The sequence below is a fragment of the Lithobates pipiens genome, unplaced genomic scaffold (genome assembly GCF_037356315.1).
Source record: "Lithobates pipiens isolate NorthernLeopardFrog02 unplaced genomic scaffold, aLitPip1_a1.2 Scaffold_1, whole genome shotgun sequence".
Lineage (NCBI taxonomy): Eukaryota > Metazoa > Chordata > Amphibia > Anura > Ranidae > Lithobates > Lithobates pipiens.
Genome location: NW_027507685.1, coordinates 121374743 through 121397085, shown reverse-complemented (window position 1 = coordinate 121397085; position 22343 = coordinate 121374743). Strand labels below are relative to the sequence as shown.

The following is a 22343-nucleotide window of genomic DNA, read 5'->3' as shown; positions in this document are numbered from 1 at the left end:
CATCTCTGAGACCTCCCCCATCTTCTAGAAACTTGGAGAAGTTTCTAGAAGAATAACAGTGGAGGTGAGGGGGTGCTACCTGGAATATTTATGAGGGCCCTGACCAATACCCAGGGTCAGCCCAGCTGGGGCAGTGGCATTCAGGTGGAAGATGAAAATAGAGTGTTAGAAGGCTGTAGGAGACCCTTGAGGGTAGCCCCAAATCTGGGGGGTGACCTCAGCTATAGGAACTTGGGTGTAAAAAGGACCCTCTTCACACAGAGGTGTCCTGACCAGTTGTATGGGAGCAGGTGTGAGGACAGCAAGAGAAGAGCACTGCTAGGCAAATCTCCAGGGAGGCAGACAGCCAGGTGGGCTGGGGAGTATTACAGTCGGAGAGGACTAAAAGGAAGTCTGAGAGAACTGGTTGAGAGCAGTCTGAGAAAGATTCAGAGTCAGTCTGTGGAAGTTTAGCCAAGAGGGCTGGAGAAAGGGGCAGCCAGGCAGGCTGGCAGTGTCTGAAGAGGTGGTGGTGGGATCAGTGGCCACAGAAGGATAGCTAAACTGACTGAGCCTTGCAGTCAGATAAACTTACAGTCTGCCAGCTGGTTCTGGGAGTTGTAGTGCTTCAAGCAAGTGTTATGCTGGAGGAAGCTGAGGAGTGGAAATAGTCTGTACAGAAGACATTATGTCCCCAAAAAGTTCTGCTAAAGTCAAGTGGACACCCCATAATACTCCTTTCCCCATCCAAGTTAAACCCCCTAATAAAAATACAAAACAAAGTACTGGATTGTTCCTTGACTCAAGTGTGCTGTGAAAATGCATTGTGCCTGGTTGTGCAGGGTGGAGGATCCCTTTGTACTTGCGGCTCCTTAGGTGGCGCGCTAGAGAAGAATTATGTGTATCATGTACTGTATAATGTGTATGAAGTATGATGGATGATGTGTATGGATTATGAAGAACAAGGTATATTAAAATGATATTAAAGGCAAGTTTATTTTTATTTTTATAACAAATATGATGTTCTTACTTGCTCTGTGCAGCGGTTTTGCACAGAGCAGTCCTGATCCTAATTTTCTCAGGTCCCCCACCGGCACTCCTGGCCCCTTTCTCCTGCCAAGTGTCCTCAGAGCAAACAGATTTTGTAGGGGCACCAAAGCAGGCTCCCTCCTGAGCTACTGCTCTGTGTTTCTATTCAGACACAGAGCTGCAGCTTGGACCCACCCCCTCTCTCTTATCATTGGCTCACTGGCTATTATTGACAGCGGTGAGAGCCAATGGTCCTCGCTGCTGTCTCAGTCAATGAAGAGGAAGAGTTCCTGAAAAGGCTCTTGTGCACATTTCTGGATCGTGATGGGGCTGCATGAAGGTAAAAAAACCTTGAGCCTTTAGGCCCCTTTCACACTGGGGCGCTCAGAGCACTGAGGGTAAAGCGCCGATATATTTAGCGGCGCTTATCCGTCATTTTTAGCAGCGCTGATCGGCCGCTAGTGGGGCAGTTTTAACCCCCACTAGTAGCCGAAAAAAAGGGTTAAATCTGCCCGCGGCGATTTGCAGGCGGGTTTGGAGCGCTGCCCCATTGTTTTCAATGGGAAGGGACGCTTTAGGAGTGGTAAATACACCGCTCCTACAGCGCTCCAAAGATGCGGCTTGCAGGACTTTTTTGACCATCCTGCAAGCGCACCACTCCAGTGTGAAAGCCCTCAGGGCTTTCACATTGGAGTGCACTGAGCGGCTCTTTCAGGGCGCTTTGCAGGCGCTATTTCTAGCACTTTAGCGCCTGCAAAGCGCCTCAGTGTGAAAGGGGCCTTAGAACCATTTTAAGTATTGTATATATATGAAGTATGACGGATAATGTGTGTGAAGTATGATGTATGATGTTTATTCAGAATGATGTAGGGGTGCATCTACCGAGAGGCAAATAAGGCGTTTGCCTTGGGTAGTATTTTCCAGAGGGCGACACAGCCCAAAATCAAACCAGAACCGAACGGGTAGGTGATCTGTAGGAGAGCTGTCTTGGCAACTGCCATTAGGTCCTCCAGGATCCCTAGAGGAGGACTGCTTATGCATGTATACTGGGCTGTGGAAGGGGAGAACTGTGTGTTGTGATAATAGACCAAGTGCTGGTTGGGAAGGGTGAGTGGGTAAGAAGGTAGTTGGTGGCAGCTGCTGCTAGGCAGTGACTGCAGAACCGGGAATATATGATCTACAGTGCACTAGGGCTTATAAAACTACTGTTTATCATACTATTGCTTAAAAAGACTGGGGTCCACTGAGACGCTGGAATCCCCTAGAGCAGGGATATGCAATTAGTGGACCTCCAGCTGTTGCAGAACTACATGCACTATAATCCCATGACGCATAGCAAGACTCTGACAGCCACAAGCATAACACCCAGAGGCAGAGGCATGATGGGGTTTGTAGTTTTGCAATAGCTGGGGGTCCACTAATTGGATATCCCTGCCCTAGAGATTTAGGAAAGCAGTAGTTGACTCAACTTGCTGGTAAGATTGTAGTGGAACGGCCTTTGAAGACTGTGCCACCTTCAAAAGGGACGTGCCAAAGACAGTAGCATTTAAAATCATGGAATGCTTTCTGTGTTTTACTTGTCTTTGTTTCTATTTGAAACCAATAAAGTTGATTTATTGCTATGGTTTAGTACTGAATATTGCTTGTTACTTTTTTGATAAACTTAGAAGTAACTAAACAGTCACCTAATAGAAGTTTAGAATATTTATTGTTGTGCACAGATTAACTGCAGTTGTTCTGGAACAGGGTGACAGTGACACCAAGCAGTGATCTCAGCTGGCTCTGCAGGCTTGCAATGCTAAGCACCTGCACTGTGTTGGCGTTGTTTGGCGCCAGGGCACCCTCAGCTCTTATGGGCTGGTTGTTGTTGTTCAGGCAGCAATAGCCACTCCATATGTGGCTGGGAATGTTGATTCTCTTCACACCGTTGACAGAAATCCAGTTGTTTCCAGGCACCACGCCAGTCACCACGTACATCTTACCACAAGTAGCTGCAATATCCCGTACTCTTTTTTCATTGTTTCGCCAGGCACCGCTGTTAAGGGTTCCAAGCATGGGTGCCACGTTGGTCAGAGTGTAGGTGGCTTTCTGGATAGGCCCATCGGGATGGTCAGCATTGGGGTTCAGGTGTCCTTTGTGGTAGTTGCTTCCCGTGTAATCAGAGTTGATCGCCTGATTCGCTTTGATGAGGTCTGTGGCAACACCAGAGAGGCCAAGGCTGCGAATTGCAGTTTCGGTTGCAGGCTGGAGCATCATTTCTTTGGGAAGCCTAGTGTCCACCAGCTGAAAGAAAAATGGAAAAGTATGTAGGAAACAGGAGTAGTTAGTCTTAAATCTTAATTCCACCCCGTTTTTTTATTTATTTTGGTACTGTGGAGTAAGGATAAAAATTCTGTCAGGTCTTTATTTATTTCTGTCATCTTTTCTCTAATTTCCTATCCCTTTATACGTAGTTCCTACAGTGGAAGCTAAATAAATAGGGGGTGGTTTTTGGATTCCCCCTATTTAAATTATAACTATGCATTTATCTTGTTTGTTCCTATAGTTAGCTAGTCTAGCAAATTTCTAATATTAATGGTGATTATATATTAACAATATTAGCTATAAAAAATAAACACAAAGCTCAAAGAAGCAAAGATCTTGTTTATTTACAAAGAAAGTCGAAAACTAACATAAAATCTAAGCCTAGTAATAGAGAGCATATAAAACAAAAGAGCATGCAGTCCAGCCGGAAGTGACAGTCTGCCGGCCGGAGAGCCTGTTGTGGTTGAAGGTAGAGGGGAGGCTGTCACCATTAGGGGACCATCCACCTTGCTACCGTGGACCACACTGGGTGGTTGGGGCAGTATTTGAGTATTTGTGAAAAATCTGGAAGCTATAGAGGGTGTCAAGTCAGGGACCCAGCCAGCAGAGGTGACGATTGCAGAGCAGCCTTGTGTGTCAAGCCAGGGACCAGGCAGGCCAGTGGAGTATCTGAAGTGTCAAGCTAGGGGCCCAGCAGAGAAGGGGGGGGGGGGGGGGTGACGCTTGAGGAAGATACCAAAGTTAAGTTTTGGAAGAGCTCAAAGGATTCTGTGGCAGTGTATTTAGCAAGTCTAGTGAGAGAGACTGGGAGCTCAGTTGATTGAGAACCTACAAGAAGTGATTGTAAAGAAAGTGGGCTGGTGACATCACTCCCCCTCAGCGTAGGAAGGGCTCAGCTCTGACTCCTCCCTCCTGTCAGTCATCTGGGACACGTGACAGGTCTCAGATGACTGCGCGGCCAGTCAAGGCGCGCGGCGCCGCTCACGAATGCGCAGTGGGTGCCCAGCTGGGAAGCCACAGCCGGGTGCCCACAGTTAGAATGCTGGCCCCACCGAGCGGAGGGGGGAATGAGCGGGGCTTCGTTCCCCTGCATCACTGGACCCTGGGCAGGTAAGTGTTCAATTATTAAAAGTCAGCAGCTGCAATATTTGTAGCTGCTGACTTTTAATTTTTTTTTTTAAGGGTGTCCTAGCTGTAAACCCTCTCTCCCAAAGTTCTGTTCAAGAGAAATAAAATCTCTTTGCATTCAAGAAGTGTCTGGCGCCCATGAATATACCTTGCACTACACCCACTATACCTTACAACCCACTCTATATGGAAGAATGTCAGAAGCTCTTGGCTCTGGAGGTTCTTATTAGACTAAAGGAGGCCTGGGACCTTGCTACACAGATAAAAAAAAACACATAATTACATATGTCCAAGACATATATATGTTGTTTTTCATTTATTGTATTTTTTTATTTATTATTTTCAAATATAACCATTTTTCCTTTTTAATCAAGTAGGTGGAACACTGGGACACCCACTTCATAATTGTGTCAACACTTGTTGTAAAATAGACCAGGATAGCAGGAAAGATCAGATTGCCAACCAGCTTGCTCTAAGGCTGTACACACGATAGGATTTTCTGACAACAAAAGCGTGGATTTTTTTCCGCAGGATGTTGTCTCAAACTTGTCTTGCATACACATGGTCACACAAATGTTTTTGGAAATTCCAAACGTTAAGAACGCGGTGACGTACAACATGTACGACGAGCCGAGAAAAATTAAGTTCAATAGTCAGTGCGGCTCTTCTGCTTGATTCCGAGCATGCGTGGACTTTTGTGCATCGGAATTGAGTACACACTCTTGGAATTTCCAACAAGTCTTGTTGTTGGAAAATTTGAGAACCTGCTCTCAAACATTTGTTGGCGGAAATTCCGACAACAAATGTTCTATGGAGCATGACAACAAGCTCACATCCAACATTTCTTGTCAGAAAATCCTAACGTATGTACGGCCCATTAGTGTTGGGCTTTGTCAATAGGAAATAAAAAAGTCAGTCACTGAGATCAATTTATAGCTAGCAAAGGGCAGGGGCATGTGGTCAGGGCAACACACCTAACAATACAAAAGTTCCCCAGCACCCAGTTCAGCTAGTCAGCACAAAAAAAGCCAATAAAATTGTTTAAACATTTAGATTAAAACAGCTTATTCTTGCATATGTAGCCTGGCGCTGCCTTACCAGTTACAGAAGCAGGCTGTGTTTCCCCTCCTGCTCTTCTTTCTCCTCCTTCACCCTGCTGCTGTGTATGTGTGTAGCGCAGACTTGAGCAGCTGCTGGCTTTCTCCCCTGCCCCTCCTACAGCTTCATAGGGAGATAGAGCTGCTCTGTGTGAAGATTCCCTGCTACCCCTCCCTCCTGTCAAGTAGCACCAGTGGGCCAATCAGGGAAGGCGGAAGGAGGATTATGGGACCCGTAGTGCTCTCAGGAGTGTGGCTCTAGCGAAGTGAATGGGGCTCGGACTACAGCCCCCACCGGGTGGGGAGATTCCCGGGCAATTCACCAGAGGTTTGGAGAGAGCAGCGTGAAGCAAGAAAACGTAAGGATCTGCTACAGCACTCTGTGCCTACATCCAGGGAATATTGAGTGTAACCTATGTACTAAGAGACTAAGCCACTGCCAGGACATGGTCTGTACTGTGCTGTGAACAAGAGTTGCCCTAGACAACTCAGAAGTGACATTGACCAGAGGGACCACTGCTGCTGTGTTGCTGGGTCTGGTAAGAGGCCGATGCAGCCATAACCTTTTACTACTAGAGAAAGTGAACATTTCAGGAACTGATTACACAGCTTCCTAGTAGCCTTATTGCTGCCTGCAGATTTGACTGGGATTGTTCTCATGTGCATCAACTTGGCCCCAATGCTAGCTGGCTGAAAAGTTAGGACTGAAGACTGCTCCTTTACAGTTGCTACACAGAGACCTAACGCTAAAACCAGTTTGGCACCCTCTACCTAGGTAGATGCTATAGTTTGGGTTTATGTAGTGCAGATACATTTAGGCACACCTGGAAAGAAGCTAAGCCTGTTTGTTTTGATCTGTGTGGGCTGGGAGTGGCTCAGAGTAGGCTGGTGACTCACAGGGAACATTATCTTTTGGTTACCTCCCTCTGGCTTCTAGATGAGGGGGGAAAGGTGGAGCAATCTGGGGTGTTCTAAGGAGCCATGACCAATCCCCAACCTGGATTGGCAATACCCAGGGTCAGCCCATCTCGAGAGGAGAGTTTGGGTGGAAGAACTGGGAGATCAGTTCTGGTGGGGGGGTGACCTTGGGGCCTGGAGCTTGGGAATGGAAGGGACCCGTATACAAACAACAGGGGTGTTCTGACCAGGAACATGAGAGGACAGTGGGAGGTACTGCCAGGCAAAGTCTACAGGAGGGATCCACAGGTGTTGGTGAGTGGAAGGCACAGTCGAGAGAGCTGCAGAGGCATGCTGGAGCGGACCCGGAGTGTGCAGTCTGAGATAGATGTAGAATCAGCAGGAGAGACTGTGATGTCATGGGCAGTGGAGTCAGGCAGGTGCAGCCAGGAGGGCCTGAAAAGGACTGACTGGGAGCAGTAGTCCACCATAGGTCAGTTAGCACTAAAAACTTTTCCTATTTTGCTGCTACATCAAAGGGACCCGTGGTCCCTGCCTGCAAATGACCATTGCGAAGGCCTGACTGTGTCAGTGTTGGGCCTAACCATGTGCTAGCTGTACCTTCAGTGCAGTGTTGTGCAGGAGAGAAAGAGTGTAACATTCTGCAAGCAAGTGATGTGCTGGAGGAGACTGGAGTTGTAACATGTGCATAGAAGTTCCCCTTGATCATATACCCTTACCATTTTAAGTTCAAGTCCCCTCAATAAAAAATACAAAAGAAAAACAAGCATATGACTGTTCATTGTCTCAAGAATGACTGAGAAGTGAAAGATGGGCAGGGTGACAGGTGGACCACAGCTTTCAGCAGCCCCCACGGGGATACCAATACACCAGTTATAGTATTCTTATCCACACTGCAATTAATGTTTATACGCACTGCTGATTACTGACTTTTTGGGTTGATTCCAGTCTAGTGATACAGAACTCTATTCTAAGTTACTTTGGCATATTGATTATACTTATTATTATTATTATTAATATATATTATTATACTATTATGCTGTCTAGTGGGCTGTGTCTGAACCTACCTCTTGTATGCTGATCAGTCCAGAACTCCTGCTGCCGTATTTCTGCACCCCAATTCTTATGTTTTTGTGCTTAGGACATGGAAACAAGCAACTCAACTATGCTTGAAAACATAGGAACTGGGGTGGCAAAAATGGCAGCAGGTGCTCTGGACTGATGAGTACAAATTTTAAATGTTTGGCTGTAGCAAAAGGCAGTTTGTTCATGAAGGGCTGGAGAGTGGTACAATAATGAGTGTCTGCAGGAAACAGTGAAGCATGGTGGAGGTTCCTTGTAAGCTTGGGGCAGTTTTTCTGCAAATGGAGTTGGAAATTTGGTCAGGATTAAAGTGGTTGTATACCCTTATTTTTAATTTTTGCCTATAATAAGGCTTACATGTAGGTAAAATTAATAACTCCTAAACCTGCACGGTTTAGGAGATATTCACTTTGCATGCAGCCGCTGGCGTCATTGGCGCATGCGCTGTGAATGCCCGATTGAAGGTGCGGCAGACGCTGCCGGACCTTTCCGGGAAGAAGACTCCTGAGCACATGCATGGGAGTGACGCCATTGCAGCTCTGGCCACTCACAGCGCCGGAGCCGCAAACCCCGAAGAAACGCAGAAGACAAAATGTCACCTCCCTCGGCGTGGACTGGGCTGCGATATGGGGACCTTCTTCTAAGGTAAGTATTTCATAATGAGCTAGTATACGGCGCATACTAGCTCATTATGCCTTTGCCTTACCAGGTTTATTTTTTTACATGTGTGGGTATACAAACGCTTTAAATGTGTCCTCAATGCTGAGAAATAAAGGCAGATACTTAGCCATCATGCCATGCCATACCATCAGGGAGGTGTGTGATTGGCTCCACATTTATTCTGCAGGACAATGACCCCAAACCTAAAGCCAATGTCATTAACCACTTCAATACCGGGCACTTAAACACCTTCCTGCCCAGACCAATTTTGAGCTTTCAGCGCTGTCGCACTTTGAATGACAATTGCGCGGTCATGCTACACTGTACCCAAATGAAATTTGTATCATTTTTTTCCCACAAATAGAGCTTTCTTTTGGTGGTATTTGATCACCTCTACGGTTTTTATTTTTTGCTAAACAAATAAAAAAATACCGAAAATTTTGAAAAAAAAAATGTTTTTTTTTTGTTTCAGTTTCAAAACTTTGCAAATAAGTAAGTTTTCTCCTTTACTGATGGGCACTGATGGGGTTACACTGATGGGCAATGATAAGGCGGCACTGATGGGCACCGATGAGGTGGCACCAATGAAGTGGGACTGATGAGGTGGCATTGATGGACACCGATATGTGTCACTGATAGGCGGCACTGATGGGTGGCACTGATGGGCGACACGGATGGGCACTGATAGGTGGCACAAATTGGCACGGATTGGCATGGATGGGCATGGATAAGTGGCACAGGTGGGCATGGGTTAGGCGGCACAGGTGGGCATGGGTAGGCGGCACAGGTGGGCATGGGTAGGCACTGATAGGCGGCACAGATGGGAACTGATAGGCGGCATTGTATTATAATATATTGCACTAATGGATGCCAATCAGTGCCAATCAATAATGCATGCCAATCAGTGATGCCCATTGTGGGCACTGATTGGCATCCATTATGGGCACTGATTGGCATCCATTGTGGCACTGACTAGAATCCCTGGTGGTCTAGGGTGGCATACCTTGTCCTTGGCATCCCTGGTGGTCTGGTGGCATCCCTGGTGGTCCAGTGTGGGCATCCTCGGGGGGGCTGTGCTGATAATCGATCAGCACAGACCCCCCCTGTCAGAGGAGCAGCCGATCGGCTCTCCTCTACTCGCGTCTGACAGACGCGAGTGAGGAAAAGCCGATCACTGGCTTTTCCTATTTACACTGTGATCAGCCGTGATTGGACACGGCTGATCACGTGGTAAAGAGTCTCCGTCGGAGACTCTTTACCGAGATCGTAGTTGCCGGGTGTCAGACTGACACCCCGCAACAACGATCGCCGCGATGCGCGCCCCCGGGGGCGCGCAGCGGCTCATAATCCTGATCACGTCATATGACGTCCGGTCAGGATTATGAAACCACTTTGCCGCCGTCCATTTGCTATAGGGTGGGCGGCAAGTGGTTAAGAACTATCTTCAGCGTAAAGAAGAACAAAGAGTCCTGGAAGTGATAGTTTGGCTTCCACAGAGCTCTGATCTCAACATCATCGAGTCTGTCTGGGGTCACATGAAGAAACAGAAGGATTTGAAACAGTTTACATCCAGAGAAGATCTGTGGTTAGTATTCCAAGATGTTTGGAACAACCTACCTACTGAGTTCCTTTAAAAAATGTGTGCAAGCATACCTAGAAGAATTTAAGAATTCATGCTGAAGGAAAAGGATGGTCATACCAAATATAAGTTTGATTTGGACTTCTCTTCTGTTTATTTACTTTACATGTTGTTAATTGATAAAGATAAACTATTAACAATTCTATTTCTGAAAACATTCTTAATTGACAGCATTTTCTCATACCTGCTGGAGACTTCTGCACAGTACTGTACATTTGCAAATATATGTGGGGCTATACTGCCACATCCAGGTACTTCTGTAAAGTGTGGTTACTAACCTATTAGCTTCCAAACTGAAATGTATACAATATATAGCCACTAATTATTTGGTGCTACATTTGAGACATGTCTGCTTTATGCATTATTATACCTATATACAAACAATATATATATATATATATATATATATATATATATATATATATATATATATATATATATACACCTGTGTGGGGGTTGGGCTCCCTGGAACACCACAAAGATTGCTGTTCCCAATCACTGGAAACAGCAGATCTCCATGATGTCTCCTGTCAGAACGGGGATCCGCCTTGTTTACACTGGCAGATCCCCATTCTGCTTCTGTGTGCTGCAATCACGTGTCGCCAGTGGACATTGAGTCGGCAGGACCCGTGGACATGCTCCTGTGGCGCGCCCACAGTGTCACATGCACAGACCGCCGTATGGGTACAGCAGTTTGCCACTCTATATATATATATATATATATATATATATATATATATACGGTGGCAAATCGACTCTATTGTAACCTTACTACACTATGAGAACTCATCTGGGCTCTGGGTGAGCTTATTTTATTCCCAGTGGGATCCCAATATAATCTATTGGCGGAAGCAATACACTGCGTGACATCCAGAGGGACCTCTATGTGCGTTTAAGGCTTTCATGCTGCTGTACTGGCAGCTACTTTATTCGGTGAGTTTGCATTCTTTCCATTGGTAGCAGTTCACTACCTTGGACACTTTTGTCCTGCTGTATACCGTACTCACTCGTTTGGTGGCTCTATCATAGACTACTACCCGTTTGATGGAATTATTAAACATGGATTGTCTTTTTTAATCTAATAATGATAATACTCATGTGTTTACATGTTTTATGTTTGAATATTGGTACACCTGTGCTACACTTCTACTATTATTTATGTTTTAAGTTGTGTATACTGCTTATGTGTTAGCTGCCTAGATTTTAGACATTGTTTTAACACACAGCGCAGAATTCCCACATTTTATTAATGACTAGCTGGATTAAGTTCTGGTTATTTTTTGTGTTTCTCATTGGATAGTCCAGCATGGATTGCAATCTGATTGTGAGTACCTGAATATTGTGTGTATTGTGAGTACCTGTATATTGTGAGTACCTGATTATTGGTGTATTGTGAGTACCTGTGTATTGTGAGTACCTGTGTATTGTGAGTTTTAGAGTAGTGTGTGTGTATTGTGAGTACCTGAGTATTGTGTGTATTGTGAGTACCTGAGTACCTGTGTATTGAGAGTATTGTGAGTACCTGTTTGCTGTGAGTGCATGTAGACTGTCAGTACACAGGTGCTGTGAGTGCACGTGGACTGCGAGAACACATGGACTGTGAGAACATGAGTGCTGTGAGTGCACGTAGACTGCAAGTGCAAGTGGACTGCGAGTACACAAGTGCTATGAGTGCACGTGGACTGTGAGGGCATGTGGACTGTGAGGGCTTGTGGACTGTGAGGGCATGTGGACTGTGAGTACCTGTGTATTGTATTGTTGAGAACCTGCATATTGTTGAGTATTAGTGTCAGGAAGCTAGTTGTTAGTTAATTTGGACAGGGTATAACCCCCAATCCCCATTTAATTAGTAGGTATGGTGCCCGGCGGCTGTGGAGATGAGTCTCGGTGTACATCTTGCGGCATGTATGCGTTCCTTGATCATCCAATCGAGGGCGAATACTGCTGTGCAAAATGTAAGCATGTTGTTTCCCTGGAAGCCCAGGTTCTGAATCTAGGGAAGCAACTGTGAACACTGAGAACACACTCTATACTAAAGGAGAGTTGGGATCATACCTGGCAGGTGCGGGCAGGGGCCAGCACATAGGCGGGTGGAGATAAGGGGCAGGCACCAAAGAAGAGTAGATGGGTGGCAGTTTCGGTAGGACGGCAGTAACCAAAACTGCAATGTTTATCCTAATGACACATCACAGGAAGCACCCTCATGGCTAACAGAGGACAGAATTAGAAATAGACTTGAAAAACTTAACATTGATAAATCACTGGAACCAGATGGCTTGCACCCGAGGGTCCTTATGGAACTCAGTCAAGTCATTGCCAGACCATTGTGCCTAAATTTTACGAACAGTCTACAGAATGGAATGGTACCAGCTGATTGGAGAAAATCCAATGTAGAACTAATATTTAAAAAAGGGCCAAGATACATCACTGGGTATTACAGACCAGTTAGCCTTACATCAATTATATGCAAGTGCTTGGATGATAAGGAACTATATACAAGAGTTTAGTAATGACAACTGTATCATTAGCAGTAATCAGCATGGATTCATGAAGAATCGTTCTTGCCAAACAAATCTATTAACCTTCTATGAGGAGGTGACTTGCCATCTAGATAAAGGAAGGCCCATAGATGTGGTGTAACTGGATTTTGCGAAAGCATTTGATACAGTTACCCATAAACGTTTACTGTAAAAAGTAAGGTCCGTTGGCATGGACCATAGGGTGAGTACATGAATTGAATACAGGGGCGAGTTCAGAGGGTAGTGATAAATGGGGAGTACTCCGAATGGTCCGGGTGGAAAGTGGGGTCCCCCAGGGTTCTGTCCTGGGACCAATCCTATTTAATTTATTCATAAACAACCTGGAGGATGGGATAAACAACTTAATCTCTGTATTTGCGGACAATACTAAGCTAAGCAGGGCAATAACCTCTCTGCAGGATGTGGAAACCTTGCAAGAAGAGCTGAACAAATTAATGGGGTGGGCAATACATGGCAAATTAGGTTTAATGTAGAAAAATTTAAAATAATTCATTTGGGTGGTAAAAATATGAATGAAATCTACTTACTGGGAGGAGAACCTCTGGGGGAATCTAGGATGGAAAAGGACCTGGGGGTCCTAGTAGATGACAGGCTTAGCAATGGCATGCAATGCCAAGCTGCTGCAAGCAAAGCAAACAGAATATTGGCATGCCTTAAAAAGGGGACTAACTCCAGAGATAAAAGAATAATTCTCCCACTCTACAAGACTCTGATCCAGCCGCACCTGGAGTATGCTGTCCAGTTCTGGGCATTAGTCCTCAGGAAGGATGTACTGGAAATGGAGAGAGTGCAGAGAAGTGCAACAAAACTAATAAATGGACTGGAGGACATTAGTTGTGAGGAAAGGTTACGAGCACTGAACTTATTCTCTCTGGAGAAGAGACGCTTGAGAAGGGATATGATTTCAATGTGCAAATACCGTACTGGTGACCCCACAATAGGGATAAAACTTTTCTACGAAAGGGAATTTAATAAGACACACGGCCATTCATTAGAAGAAAAGCGGTTTAACCTTAAACTGCATAGAGGGTTCTTCTGTAAGAGCAGTAAGGATGTGGAATTCTCTTTCACAGGCAGTGGTTTCAGCAGTGAGCATCGATAATTTCAAAAAACTATTAGAGAAGAATGACCACAACATACAGGGATATACAATGAAATACTGACATAAAATCATACACATAGGTCGGACTTGATGAACTTTTTTCTTTTTTCAACCTCACCTACTATGTAACTATTTAACTAAATGAAAACAAAATAAAGCTGAAAAATTATATTATGGTTTTCTGCCCCTGATATATGACCTACAGTGAGTACACCCCTCACATTTTTGTAAATATTTTATTATATCTCTTCATGTGACAACACTGAAGAAATGACACTTTGCTACAATGTAAATTAGTGAGTGTACAGCTTGTAAAAACAGTGTAAATTTGCTGTCCCCTCAAAATAACTCAACACACAGCCATTACTGTTTAAACTACTGGCAACAAAAGTGAGTACATCCCTAAGTGAAAATGTCCAAATTGGGCCCAATAAGCCATTTTCTCTCCCCAGTGTCATGTGACTCATTAGTGTTACAAGGTCTCAGGTATGAATAGGGAGCAGGAGTGTTAAATTTGGTGTTTTATTGCTCTCACTCTCTTATACTGGTCACTGGAAGTTCAACATGGCACCTCATGATAAAAAAAAACGCTCTGAGGATCTGAAAAAAAGAATTGTTGCTCTACATAAAAATGGCCTAGGCCATAAGAAGATTGTCAAGACCCTGAAACTGAGCTGCAGCACAGTGGCCAAGACAGTGGTTTAACAGGACAGGTTCTACTCAGAACAGGCCTCGCCATGATCGACCAAAGCAGTTGAGTGCACGTGCTCATCGTCATATACAGAGGTTGTCTTTGGGAAATAGATGGCCTAGGCTATAAGAAGATTGCCAGTAACTTGAAACTGCTGCCAGCATTGCTGCAGAGGGTGAAGAGGTGGAGGTCAGCCTTTCAGTGCTCACACCATATGTCACACTCTGCATCAAATTGGTCGGCATGGCTGTCATCCCAGTAAGAAGCCTCTTCTAAAGATGATGCACAAGAAAGCCTGCAAACAGTTTGCTGAAAGCAAGCAGACTAAGGACATGGATTACTGGAGCCAGGTCCTGTGGTCTGATGAGACCAAGATAAACTTATTTGCTTCAGATGGTGTCAAGCATGTGTGGCAGCAACCAGATGAGGAGTACAAAGACAAGTGTGTCTTGCCTACAGTCAAGCATGGTGGTAGGAGTGTCATGGTCTGGGGCTGCATATGTACTGCCAGCACTGGGGAGCTACAGTTTATTGAGGAAACCATGAATGCCAACATGTACTGTGACATACTGATTCTCTCCTTTCAGAGACTGGGCCACAGGGCAGTATTCCAACATGATAACGACCCCAAACACACCTCCAAGATGACCACTGCCTTGCTAAAGAAGCTGAGGGTAAAGGTGTTGGGCTAGCCAGACTGGGAGGGAATATTGGCATCAATGGACACAGAACAGAAATGGGAATTCTTCAAATTGACTGTGTGTAAACTCACTTCAAAGTATATTCCCATGGCCAATACGTTTAAAAGGCTAAAAAAAAAGCCTATGTGGCTCACGGCCAAAGTTAAAATGGCTATAAATAATAAAAAAAAGAGCTTTAAAAAAATATAAAAATGAAGGAACACTATCATCGTTTAAATGTTACAAAGGATGTAACCGAATATGTAAAAAGTAAAAAATCAAGGTCACAAAAATTCAAACTGAATGACAGATTGCAAAAGATATAAGGACAAACCACCAAAAAATCTTCAAATATATTAATATTAAAAATGTCAGGTCTGAGCATGTAGTCCCTTTACAAAATAATCTAGAGTGGGTGACTGGGGACAAAAAGAAGGCAAATTTATTAAATACTTTCTCCAGCTCTGTGTATACAAAGGAGAATCGGGGAGCTCTTGTCCATAATGGAAGTGGTAGTGACACAGACCCCAATTATCCACCATGGCTCAAAAGTGATATGGTCTGCAAATATTTAGACAAAATAAAGGTGGATAAAACACCTGGACCAGATGGAGCCTAAAAGAATTAAAGTCTGTCATTTCAATGCCATTGTTTCTAATTTTTAGCGACTCATTAATGACGGGACTGGTACCACTGAATTGGCGCATGGCCCATGTGGTGCCCATATTTATAAAGGAATCAAAGTCTTTATCAAGTATCTAGTTTAACATGAGTTCTTACTGGAAAAAAACTTAAGCAACAGGCAGCATAGATTCATAAAAGACAGAAGTTGTCAAACAAACCTATTTCTTTTTATGAGGAGGTAAATAACGCCTTGGACAGAGGGGTGGCTGTGGATGTGATATACCTGGATTTTTCAAAAGCATTTGACACAGGTCCCCACACACGGCTCATGTGTAAAGTCTACAGGCTTGGAAAGATCAATTTTTAAATGGCTAGAAAACTGGCTAAAAGACAGAATTCAGAGAGTAGTGGTTAATGACTCCGAATGGTCTAAGGTTCAGTGTTGGGACCCTTACTGAATCTATTCCCTCTTGAGAAGAAGAGATTAAGGGGGATATGGTCAACATGTACAAATACATAAGTGGTCCATATAGTGACCTTGGTGCTGAGTTATTCACTTTAAGGTCATCACAGAGGACAAGGGGGCACTCTTTACTTCTAGAGGAAAAAAGATTTTATCTCCAAATACGGAAAGGTTTCTTCACAGTAAGAGCTTTCAAAATGTGGAATAGACTCCCTCCAGAGGTGATTCTGGCAAGCTCAGTAGATTGCTTTAAAAAAGACCTGGATTCTTTCCTAAATGTACATAATATAACTGGGTAATAACATTTGTAGGCAGAGTTGATCCAGGGAAAATCCAATTGCCTCTCAGGGGATCAGGAAGGAATTTTTCCCCTGCTGTAGCACATTGGAGCATGCTTTGCTGTGGGTGAAGGATTGTGTATATGGGATTGTATTTTTTTTTGTTTTTGAAGTAGATGGACTAACTATGTAAATAAACTATCTCACCTGTGGCTCCAGTCGGAAAGTCTGGTCAGATCCTGTGACATCTCCAGGCCTTGTGTCCAAGATATAAGCAGAATACAGAGCATACCTGTTTCCCTTGTGATACATGGAGGCAAAGAAGGGATTGTTGTAGGTCTCATACATCTGGCAGAGTGGGGTCATGGTACCCGAGAGACTAGTAAACCCAACAGGAGGTTTGCTGGCATAGAACTGGCCCAGACAGTCGCTAAAGTTTGGGCTGACTTTGGCCAAGCCGGCATGAGCCAGAGCCAAAACTACAAAGAGTTGGAACACCATGGTAGGACCTTCAGGAATTCTCAACTGTCCACAAACCTGGTGTGTACTCCCTCGACTACAAAACTTTGTTATGATTCACACAACTAGACTCCCAATGTTTATAGGTCCCATATGACTCTGTGAACCTATTGGTATTTCCATTTGATTACAATCAACTGAGTAAAGTTGGCCTTCTGAAGGTCAGGCTTCTACCAACATCTGGAGAGTTCTCAGCATATAAAGTGGAATCAAAACAACAACCAATTCAGAGACAGAAAACAAATGTTTCTTTTCTCAGAGCACTTTTTCAGGCATTTAAAACAGGGGGGCGGATTTACTAAAGCTGGTGCACTCAGAATCTGGTAAAGCTGTGCATAGTAACCAATCAGCTGCTAACTTCAGCTTGTTCAATTAAGCTTTGCCAATAGAACCTGGAAGCTGATTGGTTTCCATGCAGAGCTGCACTAGATTCTGTGTACACCAGATTTAGCAAATCTCCCCCAAAGTGTTATAAATTCTCAAGCTATTGTTGTGTTAACTTATAGCCCGCACTTATACCGGAGCAGAGCGAAATACAGGTGTTTTTACTTGAGGATTTTGCAAGCGTATACAAGCATTTTAGAAGTGTATTACGAGCGTTGCACATGTGTATTCAAGCTTCAGGTGTTTTGGTTTTAACCAATAGAAAGGACTAGGAGAGCTGCAGTTTGACCAGAAAATATGTGACAAAATGCTTTCCCATTCCCATTTAAATCTATGGGGCCAAAAACGCTCCAATCTCCCTAAAAGAAGCTGTACTTTTCTGAGAGATAGGCCTTTTGCTACAGGGGACAAAATTCTGATGTGTACAGGGCCATTAAAATGAATGGGATTTGGCTTGTTGAGCATCTTTCAGTCTAATGGGAACCTTCAAGCCCAAAGATAACTAACAACCTTCAATAAGTGGTGGGTTGTGAGGCATAGTGGGTGCAAAGGAGGTAAAAGTCATTGAGCACCAGACACTTTTTGGATGTAAAAGAGGTTTATTTCTTTGACAGTCCTTTTTATAATTTGTAGAGGAAAGAGGGTTAGGGCCAGGACACCCTTAGGTAGTTGCAATTTCTAATGGCAGACGCTGAGACTTCAATAGGAGAACAGCCGTACAGGGAAAGGCCCTAACAAGGTGCCACTTCTCAATGTGAAGGATCGCTGACTCCTATGGTAACAGTACTTAAACAGTTCCCAACTCAAAGTAACAGTTCTCTCAGCTGTCCTACAACTTCTCCTTGTAGTTCTTCTGCTCCTTGAGCTCCTGGTCTCTCACTGGACCCTCTGATGCACTAACCCTCAAGCGTGACCCATGCTTCCCTGCTGGGTCTCTAGCTTGGCACTTTGGATACCTTCAAGTGTCACCCCTGCTGACCGGCTCGGTCCCTAGCTTAACACACAAGGCTGCTCTGCAAGCGTTATCTTTGCTGGTTGGGTCCCTGACTTGATTACTGCCTGAAGTTTCCCGATTCTCCACCGTGTCCATTCGGTGAGAGTACTGCTCCGGTACTTGCTTCAGTTTCTCACTGTGGTCCCTGGTAAAGGTGATTGGTCCCTTTGTGGTGACAGCTTCCCTTCTACCTCTGACCAATGACAGATTCTCCGGCGGCCGGAACCATAACTTTTGGTTGGACTGCAAGCTGCAATCCCAACCCTGCACTGCCCTCTTACTTCTGGATAGGCCCTTACAAAGCCTGGCAGCCTGATGCCATCCAGGATAGGCCCAACCTCCGGCCTAACAGCCCGGGCATATGACACGCGTCTACCCAGACGGCAGTCTGGGTGGCACACAAGAACACAGATCACCTGATCTCACCCGAATATATATGCTCTCGCAGCAGGCGAAGGAAGTCTACAAAATCCCTGCCCATTGGCTGAAATACCCCATATACCCATAACCTGACCTTGAATTGTCCTTCTCAACCTAATACTTCCAAGTGCCCAGCCACCTGGTGGTAGAGGAGGAAAGTACAACCAGGCCAAACTTAGGGATGTCAATGGATCCTTAGTAATTAACTACAGTAGCTACTCCTGACAATGATTTTGATGAGGAGCTCCCTGATTAAACCCCAGAGCGCTACATAAAGTTAAGCTTTGAGCTCTACAAAACCCTCAGGTGTGAATGGAGCCCTAAAGCTTCAGACATTACTATTAGGAATTGGTCAGTTTCAGGTAAATATTTAGTGAAGTTGCCTTTAATCACTCCACCTCCCCCCCCCCCCGAATAATTCTGGCATAGTTATATACCAACCATCATATCATAGCTTCTGAGTTCTTTACTGTGCAACCCTGCCTGGCCACTCCCAGTCTGTGCATTCACAAAATCCTTGTCAGGCCCTCTGGCTATTGCACACTCAGGCCATAGCCCAATCATTTTTATGGATGATCAAAACCTTGATGGATAGTGGAGGACACCATGTGTTTGGCCCCCTGCCATCCAGTGAAGTATGGACCATCCATAGGAATGAATGGGGCCTGTAGCACGCATGCACACTAGGTGGAGGACCTCGGTGGGTGGTATGTAGTCAGCTGTAAAGACACGTTCTTTTGGTACCACTTTAATCTAGGAAGATAAATATGCAATTATTTGGTTGGCAAACATAGCCTTGCATTAGGTTTATCAAGTTCAGACTTGTTTAACTATATATTGATAAGATGTGAAAAACCTTACTGAACTGTGTTAGTTTCTTTTTTTTTACATATTTCATTGTTCACATTGTAGTAATACATCTGGAAAAGACAGAGCATGATTCAGGGATGTATTATATCATGCAAAATATTCCTCTATAGCAGTTATATTAATAAATAATAATATGGTTCATTCATATAGCAAGGTCTAAGTAAACCTGGTAAAAATTTGAGCAAATAAAATAAGCATGCGGACAGAGTCACTTAGTCAATTTTCGGGACCAGACTGCGGTAATGTGTTTTATGAGTTGCAAGAGTAGGCATTTGACCACCTGCAACAGAGTAGAACACTGTAATTGCAGACATTGTGTTTCTTAGCCCTGACACTAGGAGGGAGCAGACCTTAAACTTAGTTTCAACCCGAACACTTTAAAATGGTAGGCACAGCAGCAGCAAAAGGCAAAAGGTATTTTATCTTAATGCATTCTATGCATTAAGATAAAAAACCTTCTGTGTGTAGCAGCGGCCCTCAGCCTCCCCAATACTTACCCTGAGCCCCATCTCTATCCAATGATGTCCACGATTCCCTCGGACGACTCTCCTCCGGATTGGCTCCCGGGGCTGTCAATTAAAGTCAGTTAGCCAATCAGGGGGGGGGGGGGGCAGGGCTGAACAGCAGCTGCATGTCTGAATGGACACACAGAGCTGCAGCTTAGCTCAGGTGCCCCCTTAGGAAGCTGTTGGGCTGTGGGGACACTTTAGAAAGGGCAGATCGTCACGCGACTTCCGGCCAGTTACAGAGCTGGAATTCACGACCCCGGAAGGTAGAGGGGTGAAGATGGACGCTCGCTGATAGTCGGGACAGAGGTGACATCGCAGTCTTCGGTTTCAGGTAAGTGACACATAATGGGCTACTATGCAATAAATACAGGGAGAAGGACACTTCCCCTTTTGCTCAGCCAATCAGATTCTATATTGACATTATTGGTAGGACAAAACAAGTCTCCTCTACCACAGAGTTGATTCCCATGTTGGAGACTGGCGGCCACGATATTGGTTAGATATAGATTCCTTACATGATTCCTATAATGCTAATTGTTCCAACTGACGTCACTTCAAGTAAGAACATTACATCATGGCAAATCCATATCACAAATGTATACAAGCAATCTATTTAATAATAACATTAGAATTAGTATTAATTCACTCTATAATTGCGAACTTAAAATAAAAATAAAATAAAAATAAAAACAAAAAATTTAATTAAATACAATAAAATAAAAACCAACAGAGCACAGCACAGTGTAGTGGTGTAGTGGTTAGCACTTTCACCTGGCAGCAAAAAGGGTCACTGGTTCAAATCCTGCCTATGACACCAGCTGCCTGAAGTTTGCATTTTCTCCTTGTGCCTGCATAGGTTTCCTCCAGGTACTCCGGTTTCCTCTCACACTCTAAAAACATGCTGGTAGGTAAAGTGGATGCTGTCTAAATTGGCCCTAATGTCTGAATGTGTGTAGGGACCCACACAAACACCACCCAATGTTACAAAAAACAAAGCTGGAAATTTAAATAAAAATAACATTATCATCAATGAAAACTCCAAATAATAATAATGATAACATTTTAATTATTTAAATAAAATAAAATTAAAATGTCACCAATTTGACAAAAAACAATTCAAATCCAGTTCAATGTTCAACCCCAATGGGCTCATCATTCTCAGACAATGGATCCACTGGGTTTCATTAAAAGAGATGGTCCTCTTAAGATTACCTCCTCTCCAATGGCCTTCAATCCTATCTATACCACAGAATGTCAAACAACTCAGATCTCTTCCATGATGAAGTCTAAAGTGGTTGGACAAGCTGTGGTACTTATAGCCCTTCCTGATCCTATTACCATCCTATTAATATGTTTACAGATTCTAAATCCTAATTTTTCTAGTGGTTCTACCCACATATTGCAGCTCACATGGACATGATAGAAGATATGTGACATGCGTGGTTCCCCAGGTGATGAACTTCCTGATTTTAAAGGACTCACCAGAAGAGTGAAAGGTGAAATATGTTATCTTCCTATGCATTACACATCTTCCACAACTGAAAAACCCACTTGATCCAAGAATGTACGTAACTGCTTGGGTGGGTCTATAACATTGGGTGCTAATTTTAGATGTAACGTAGGGAGTAGCACCAACATAAAATAGCACCAACATGAAGAACAAACCAAAAACATTTTTGGTTCATGCTTTGGATCTGGCTATGAGCCACAATTTCTTTTGGCATGACAAACTGTATTTTAGAAAGAGAAAAGGTGTAGCCATAGGGGCCAGGTATGCTTCCTCAGTGGCTAATTTGTTCATGAGCCACTGGGAGAAAGAAGCCATTTTCAGTGGAGATATACTGCAATTAAAATTCTATAAACGCTATATAGACGATATAATTATTTGGGCAGGTACACAGGATTCCTTTTTAAATTTTTTGGATGATATTGGAAATAACAGATATGGAAATTCATTCACAGGAACATTTGATCAACAAAGCATTAATTTTTTAGATATTGTAATTTGTAAGGAGGATCACCAATTGTTTACCAAAATTTATTTTAAGGAAGTGGACAGGAATGGCTACATTCCACTGGGAAGTTGCCACCATCCAAGGTGGTTAAGTGCAATTCCCAAAAGCCAATTTATGAGAGTAAAACGCAATTGCAGCAAAAAAGAGGATTATGACATACATGCCAAAATTTTATCTGATAGATTTGTAGAAAAAGGTTACAATTACAAAGATTTAGCAAAAAAACTGGTTAGAAGTAAGAGATATGAAGAGAGAAGATCTTTATAAGAAGACAAAAGTAAATGAAAGAGACTTTGGAGTCACTTTCATGACTGGTTTAACTCACCAACACAAACAAATAGAAAAAAATTATTTGTAAGCATTGGCCTCTGCTGTTAAATGATGCTGACGTAAATAAGATAATACCAGGTAGACCAC

The 22343-nt window shown here is 43.8% G+C and overlaps 1 protein-coding gene across 1 annotated transcript; it reads right to left on the bottom strand.

The window, feature by feature from the left end:
- Positions 1-2699: 2699 nt before the first annotated feature.
- LOC143974211 (endonuclease domain-containing 1 protein-like) lies at positions 2700-16798 on the bottom strand. The gene is made up of 2 exons (XM_077475369.1): positions 16423-16798; positions 2700-3291 (listed from the first exon to the last, which is right to left on the bottom strand). Exons 1-2 carry the CDS (start codon positions 16714-16716, stop codon positions 2731-2733), a joined length of 855 nt encoding a protein of 284 aa, XP_077331495.1. The 5' UTR covers positions 16717-16798; the 3' UTR covers positions 2700-2730.
- Positions 16799-22343: the final 5545 nt, after the last annotated feature.

Bases quoted from the DNA above. Each gene is read 5' to 3' on its own strand.
- LOC143974211 (XM_077475369.1), bottom strand. From the start codon at position 16,716: ATGGTGTTCCAACTCTTTGTAGTTTTGGCTCTGGCTCATGCCGGCTTG. The intron at 3,292-16,422 runs GTGAGATAGTTT...TTTTTCTTTCAG, and splicing joins CTTTCCGACTGGAGCCACAG to CTGGTGGACACTAGGCTTCC.